At 49.5% G+C, this 7,924-nt stretch overlaps 2 protein-coding genes across 2 annotated transcripts; one reads left to right on the top strand and one right to left on the bottom strand.

Annotated features, from left to right (window-relative positions):
• Nucleotides 1-1,024: 1,024 nt before the first annotated feature.
• LOC311203019 (olfactory receptor 14A16-like) lies at nucleotides 1,025-1,948 on the top strand (the record flags this gene model as incomplete). The annotated part of the gene is made up of 1 exon (XM_084277657.1): nucleotides 1,025-1,948. One exon carries the CDS (start codon nucleotides 1,025-1,027, stop codon nucleotides 1,946-1,948), a length of 924 nt encoding a protein of 307 aa, XP_084133783.1.
• A 4,764-nt stretch (nucleotides 1,949-6,712) lies between these two features.
• On the bottom strand, nucleotides 6,713-7,468 carry LOC311203018 (olfactory receptor 14C36-like; the record flags this gene model as incomplete). Its single annotated transcript, XM_084277656.1, has 1 exon — nucleotides 6,713-7,468. The coding sequence occupies one exon, from the start codon at nucleotides 7,466-7,468 to the stop codon at nucleotides 6,713-6,715; it is 756 nt and encodes a 251-aa protein (XP_084133782.1).
• Nucleotides 7,469-7,924: the final 456 nt, after the last annotated feature.

Raw genomic sequence — 7,924 nt, 5'->3', positions numbered from 1 at the left:
ACCGAGGGGAGACCTGTGAGGCTGAGAGTGCTGATGGATGCTGAGAGCTCACTGGAGGAGACAGGTAAAGAGACTTTTCTTTGAATTTTCTGCTCTTGGTGACTGGGTGGGAAGTGGGAGCTGAGCTTTTCTCGATAACTTTGCAGAAGGCAGTGGAAACTCATTGCTCATTAGGGGTTGGACCCGATGATCTGGAGGTTGGACCCAATGATCTCTCGAGGTCCCTTCCAACCCCTACAATTCAGCGATTCTGTGATTCTGTGACTTGTTAGAGATTCTCCTGAGCCCTGCACACACAGAGGTTCCCCTGATGCCAGGAGGGGTCTGCAGAGCAGAGCTGAGCACAGGACAGGTTGGATGATCTCTGTGAGCACAGAGCGGGAGGTGAGATGGGCAAAGACAGGCAGCTGCAGGGACAGCTGCAGGCAGAAGAGACATTGTCAGGGAGGGAGAAGGAGCTGCTCTCAGCAATGCCTTGACAGTGGGGATTTGGTACCTCCCTGACATTCCTTGCAATGCAGACCCTTTCCCTCACCGACCCCCTGGTTTCTGCCACCCAGCAGAGACTCTGCACACAGAGTGCCAGGGTTTCAGGCTGAGCCTTCTCCTTGGAAGCCCAACCCACAGAGAGTAAAAACCCCTGAGTACCTGTCTGTCTGTCCCTGTATTTCCAGCCATGGCTGGAGCATTTCTCCCAGTTTCCCCCTCTGTCCTTGCTGCCTTTCTCACCCGGTTACTTGGGGCTCTGGGCACATCCATTGGTGGGGATGACCTTGAGATGACCCTCACTTCAGAACCCCCATCTACAGACATCCCACAGGACTTCCCTCTTTCCATCAGTGACAGACTCAAGCCAGCACAAAGCAGACCTCCTAAAAGGGACCTGACAAAAGTCTCCCTGAATACAAAGAGTCAACCTGGGGGCATTCCATAAGTAGTAAAAGGGATTTTCCTCAAAGAAAATTTCCCTAAATTCTCTCTGCCTTTTCCTCCTTGGACAGGTCTCCTCAGTTGACGGCAGCAGATGTCCAACAGCAGCAGCTCCATCAGCCAGTTCCTCCTCCTGCCCTTTGCAGACACACGGGAGCTGCAGCTCCTGCACTTCTGGCTCTTCCTGGGCATCTACCTGGCTGCCCTCCTGGGCAATGGCCTCATCATCATCACCATAGCCTGTGACCACCACCTCCACACCCCCATGTACTTCTTCCTCCTCAACCTCTCTGTACTTGACTTTAGCTGCATCTCCACCACTGTTCCCAAATCCATGACCAATTCCCTGTGGGACACCAGGGCCATTTCCTACACAGGATGTGTGGCTCAACTCTTTTTCTTTGTATTTTTGATCGTCACAGAGTACTGTCTTCTCACTGTCATGGCCTATGACCGCTACGTTGCCATCTGCCACCCCCTGCACTACGGGACCCTCCTGGGCAGCAGAGCTTGTGTCCACATGGCAGCAGCTGCCTGGGCCAGTGGGTTTCTCTATTCTGTGCTGCACACAGCCAATACATTTTCACTGCCCCTGTGCCATGGCAATGCTGTTGACCAGTTCTTCTGTGAAATCCCCCAGATCCTCAAGCTCTCCTGCTCAGACACCATCAGGGAAGCTGGGCTTAATATGGTCAGTGCCTGTTTAGCCTTTATGTGTTTTGTGTTCATCGTGGTGTCCTATGTGCAGATCTTCAGGGCTGTGCTGAGGATCCCCTCGCAGCAGGGGCGGCACAAAGCCTTTTCCACCTGCCTCCCTCACCTGGTTGTTGTCTCCCTGTTTGTCAGCACTGCCGTCTTTGCCTACCTGAAGCCCCCCTCCATCTCCTTACCATTTTTGGACCTGGTACTGACATTTCTTTACTCGGTGGTTCCACCAGCAGTGAACCCCCTCATCTACAGCATGAGGAACCGGGAGCTCAAGGATGCCGTGTGGAAACTAATGACTGGATGTTTCTAAGCAGCAATAAACTGCTTACCTTCTTCTGCATATTACTGGCCCTTTTTAGTAGGGTTTTTATTTATTTACAGTTTTTGTCTTTCTTCATTGTCTGAGCTATAATATGATGGGACACATTTATCTTATTCCTAATGAGGTATCTGCACATCTAGTGTGACACATACACTTTTTGATGAGGAGCTGGGCTCTCTTTCCATCATGTCTGCCTGGAATTGAGCAGAATTATTTTTTCTTTTACTATCTCCTGACATTAATTAAATATTTAGAAGCACATTTGCATCAGCTGATTTAGTCGACTACTTGTCTGAAATGGCAGTGCTTTCACACAATGACACAACAGGAATTTCCTGGAATTGTGCCATAGAATCATAGCATTACTTAGGTTGAAAGAGACCCTTACGATCATTGAGTGCAACCACAGCCTCAGCATGCCTAGTCTGTGACCTGAAGCACAACACCTACATGCCTTTTAAATACTTTATGGGAAGCTGATTCCACCACTTCCCTGGGCAGCCTATTCCAATACTCTTCTACCCTTTAAGTAAAGGAATTCTTCCTGACATCTAACCTAACTCTCCCCTGGTGCAAATGGAAACATTTCACAGAATTGGAGAATCACAAGGTTTGAAAAGACCTTTAGGATGTTGTGACCCATGTGCAACAACACCAACTCCACTTGGTGTTGTTAAACCTCATCCCATTGGTCTCAGCCATTTGGTCCAGCCTGTTCAGATCCTTCTGAAGACCATCCCTCCCCTCAGGCAGATCAACACTTCCTCCCAGCTTAGTGTCATCTTCAGACTTACTGAGGGAACATTTTGATCCCTTCATCCAGGTCATTGATAAAGATGTTGAACAGAACTGGACCCAGGACTGAGCCCTGGGGGATGCCACTCATGACCAGCCTCCAGCTGGATTTTGGTCCATTCACCACCACCCTTTGGGCCCAACAATCCAGCCAGTTTTGAATCCAGCTGTTCAGGCCAGTGGCAATCAGAAGTTGTGACAGATGAAGGATCTTACAGGCCTGAAACCTCCTGAGGTTGTTGTCATGGTTTTACCCTGGCTGAGAGCCGAGATCCACGCAGCTGCCTGCTCCTTAAAGAGCAGGGGAAGAGGGAAGGGGGGGTGGGTGAGAGGCAAGGGAAGGGAATAGGAAGGGGCAAATAACCCCAAAACCAAGAAACTGAGAGGCCCGTGGGTTGGGATAAGGACAGTTTACTAAGATAACAGAAAGATACAATATAACAATGCTGACAGGACTTTAGAGCAAAAATATATGAAGCTGTTGCTACACAATGCAGTTTCTCACCAAACCCACAGCTCAGGCCGTGCCACCCAGAGCCGTCCCGGAACCCGACTGTCTCCCGAAAACCGTGCGTCCCGGAGCCGCCCCTGCTCTTCCTCCTCTCAGCCCCCTGTTTCCTGGGCAGGACAGAATTAGCATGGAATACTCTCTTTGGTCAGCTGGGTCACCTGTCCTGGCTTCACCCCTCCTTTCTCATGAATAGAGAAATATGAAGAGCTGAGAAAGTCCCTGACTGTCTGACAGCAACTAAAAACATCAGGGTGTTATCAGCACTGCTTTCATTTTAACTCTCAAACACAGCATTCATCCGCTGTTACAAATGAAGTTAACTCCATCCTGACCAAAACCAGGACAGTTGTGCACTAGTGGAACCAGTGAAGTTGACCCCCTTCACACGCTGCTTGGCCGTAGCAGGCAGCTGAGGAGAGAGATTTCATGGGTATTAAACTGTGTCATGTTGAACTGCTGTTTGTTGTCAGAGAAATCTGTCCCTGCCTATGAGCACAGATGATGCCAGGAAGTGTTGGGAGTCCCAGGAGGCCAGTGAGGGCACTGCTGGGCTTGGGGAAGAGCAAGGTTCTCCAGACAGGTTTGGATCTCAAGAGACTGCTTTTCCTGCCTGTCCAGATCTCCTTAGGAGACCTCTGGACCAGCCCCCATTGCAGCATGCTGCTGAACTTTCTTCCATGATCAGAGATATGACAGAAACTTTTTTTCCTATGAAAAAATCCTGCATTGTGAAACTCCTTTGAAATTTTCATCACCCAAATAAAACCTCTCCAATTAGTTACACAAGTTCTATTTATTATAAAGACAATTACGTGGAGACCCATGCTTGTAAGGGCTTTCTGGATGTTAATGAGCCCCATGGTGTGTTTTCTTCTGAGTCCCCAGACCTCAGATACCAAGAGGAGAGTGAATAAACCTCTCAAGAAGTTCAAGTAAAGAATAATGCTCAAACTGCCTTGAAGCATTCAGGAACCCTAGTGGAAGCCATTCCTGACAAAGCCTCCCCATGGGCTCCTTAGAGCAGACAACTGGAGGCCATGAGGACAAACCCAGGCAAAGCACAGGCAGCTCTGATGCTGAGGACACCCTGGCTTGGTCTGATGAAGCAGAAATGCCAAGTGCTGACCCCCAGCCCCTGGGCAGGGAGATCCTGACCCTCACCTGTGTCTCAGGACTCTTCCATGGGATGTGGGGAGTGTGACACCAAGGGAAGGACAGAAGAAGGACCCAGGGTGGCCTCTCCTAGGATGAGTGCAGGGAGTCAACCATGCTCCATGGCCATGAGGACAATGTGTCTTCCCTGAGGCCTCTGTGGCAGGGACATCAACTGTAGCCAAGGGGGCAAAGACCTTGTTTCTATCAGGCCCTTTCAGCCTGTCCAGCACCCTTGGCCATCTGTACCACAGTCCATCCTACAGCTCCCCACACCTGTGCCTGTTTCCCTGCAGGCACCTTATCCCCTTCCCGACCATGTTCTCACCCCATGATGTCCCTGCCTGTACTGCTGTTTTTCCCTCCTCATCAGCTGTTCCCACAAACACAAAGCCACCAGCTCATCCACATTTCCTCCAAGTGACTTCAAGCACCACAGCACTGTCCTCAGAGTGACATTTCTTTATCCTCATGTCCACTCTGACCTTCAAAGCTGCAGTTTCACGTGGACTTCCTTTCTTATGTTTTCTTCATGTAGCACAAGAGGGCTTCCCTCAGGCTCCCCTTCCCCAGACTAAAGAAGCCCAGGTCTGTCATCCTCTCCACACAAGACCCCTACCCGTATCTTGGCAGACTTTCTGCCCATGTGACAGTACCTCCCCATTCCTCCAGACCGGGGAGCCCCACACTGGGACTGGCTGCTCCAGAGGTGGCCTCACCTGTGCTGAGTCCAGATGGACCAGAAGGGCACTTGTCTGCGTGGCCACGTTCCTCCCAGTGCAGCCCAATGTGCTCTTGGCCAGATTCCAGTTCAGCACCTCTGATTGCTATGGCATCCCCTGCAATGCCCAAATTCTTCTCCTTGCAGCCACTTCCCCATCTAGTCATGTCTGAGCTGCCTTGATGTGTGGGTGTTGTGCTGGAACCTTTAGTCATGGTATCTCCCTAGAAGATTTAGAAGATTTGAGAGAGAGAGAGAGACAGACAGTGTGCAGCAGGGGAAGGGGGTGTGGATTTCCACCCCCCCCCCAGCTAAGAAGGAAAACAACTCGGGAGGAACTGACTGAAACCACATTCCCCCAGTCCCTGCCCCTCCCTGTGTCACTGTGGGGTGGATGACAGGAGAAAAATCATGACTAAAGTGAAGTGTGCTAAGAAGGGAGGGATGGGGGAAGGTGCTTCAAGACCTGGACACTCTTCTCATTACCTGACTCTGGTGTCACTGGGTGTGTAGCTGTAGTGTAATAAATTACTTTTCTTTCCTTTATTCTGTGTTGAGTTTGTTTTGCCCGTGACACTAATTGCAGAGTGATACCTCTCTGTCCTTATGTCAAATCCTAAGCCTCCCAGTACATGTGTTTTCCCTTTTCTGGCTGAAAAGGGGAGTGATAGGGGGATTTTGATGGGCATTTGGCCTCTAGCCAGGGCCAAACCATTTCAGTCCTCCACAGACTGTGGAGGGGCATAAAGTGCCTGTATTACACATGAAAAACCTGTTAGGGAAGACACTCTGGGATGTTCCTTCTTCAGACAAAGGCAAACCCATCCACAGGATTGCTTTTGCTCAGGGATTTTGGTCCACTTGGTGGGGGATGTGAAAGAATGGGGAAGTCCAGTGTGTACCCAAAGGGGTTGTAGTTCTAGGTAAGGATAGACAATAAATTTTTGGTGTATTACTAAATGGGTCCATGGCAGATGTTCTACATAATAGATCAGTGATGTTATGAGCGTCCCCAATACTCTGAAAATGTAAGGTCTGGCCATGATGTGTATGGTGTGGAAACAGGGGTGGATAATGTCCTGGTTCTGGCAGTCTGTCTTTGCTGTCAGACAGCACTCTGTAATTGTCAGGTCAATAAGGTACCCTGTGTTAGCACTGGCTGTCAGTGTAACTGGCCAATATTATTCTACCTTCATGGTGAATTTTGTCAGCAAATTGTCCTTATCCCCTTCTGTCATGGTGGGAAAGCATTGCCATTACAGGCAAGTCCTCGATTTGTTCAGCTGATGAAAATGTTCTTGTAATTTTTTTATTAATTAAAGGGTAAAAAAAAAAGAGGAAAATTATGGCTCTGTGGAAACAGACATGATGCAAAGAAAGCACAGCTCATCATTACATGGAAGAGCAGAAGATACTGCATTAAGAATGAGACGAACGTTGACCACGTTTTTATAGCTTAAAAAAACTAGAGTGAAACCAAAAAATAACAACTAAAACCCCTATTAAAAATGAACTGATCATAACAGGAGTTACATTTTCAGTGGTATGCAGAAGACAAGCAGTTTATTGCTGCTTAGAAACATCCAGTCATCACTTTCCACATGGCATCCTTGAGCTCCTGGTTCCTCATGCTGTAGATGAGGGGGTTCACTGCTGGTGGAACCACTGTGTAAAGAAATGCCAATACAAGGTCCAAAGATAGGGAGGAGATGGAGGGGGGCTTCAGGTGGGCAAACACACCAGTGATAATAAACAGGGAGACCACCACCAGGTGAGGGAGGCAGGTGGAAAAGGCTTTGTGCCGTCCCTGCTCTGAGGGGATCCTCAGCACAGCCCTGAAGATCTGCACATAGGACACCACAATGAACACAAAACATCCAAAACCTAAACAGGAACTGAACACAAGGACTGCAGTTTCCCTGAGGTAGGCATCTGAGCAGCAGAGCTTGAGGATCTGGGGGATTTCACAGAAGAACTGGTCAAGGGTATTGCCATGGCAGAGGGGCAGTGAAAATGTATTGGCTCTGTGCAGCACAGCATGGAGAAACCCACTGCCCCAGGCAGCTGCTGCCATCTGGACACAAGCTCTGCTGCCCAGGAGGGTCCCATAGTGCAGGGGGTGGCAGATGGCAACGTAGCGGTCATAGGCCATGACAGTGAGGAGACAGAGCTCTGTAGAGATCAAAAATAAAAAGAAAAAGAGTTGAGCCACACATCCTGTGTAGGAAATGGCCCTGGTATCCCATAAGGAATTGGTCATGGATTTGGGAACAGTAGTGGAGATGCAGCTAAAGTCAAGTACAGAGAGGTTGAGGAGGAAGAAGTACATGGGGGTGTGGAGGTGGTGGTCACAGGCTATGGTGATGATGATGAGGCCATTGCCCAGGAGAGCAGCCACGTAGATGCCCAGGAAGAGCCAGAAGTGCAGGAGCTGCAGCTCCCGTGTGTCTGCAAAGGGCAGGAGGAGGAACTGGCTGATGGAGCTGCTGTTGGACATCTGCTGACATTAAGTGTGGAGACCTGTCCAAGGAGGAAAAGGCAAAGAGAAATTAGGGAATCTTTCCTTGAGGAAAATCCCTTCCACTACTTATGGAATGCCCTCAAGTTGACTCTCTGTATTCAGGGAGAATTTTGTCAGGTCCCTTTTGGGAGGTCTGCTTTGTTCTGGCTTGATTCTACCACTGCTGGAAAGAGGGAAGTCCTACATATTGGGGTCCTGAAGTGAGGGTCAGCTCAAGGTCAGCCCCACCAATGGATGTGCCCAGAGCCCCAGGTAACCAGGAGA

Source organism: Gallinula chloropus, assembly GCF_964237585.1.
Source record: "Gallinula chloropus genome assembly, chromosome: 34".
Lineage (NCBI taxonomy): Eukaryota > Metazoa > Chordata > Aves > Gruiformes > Rallidae > Gallinula > Gallinula chloropus.
The sequence above is the reverse complement of the archived record's forward strand: the minus strand, read 5'-3'. Positions and strand labels throughout refer to the sequence as shown.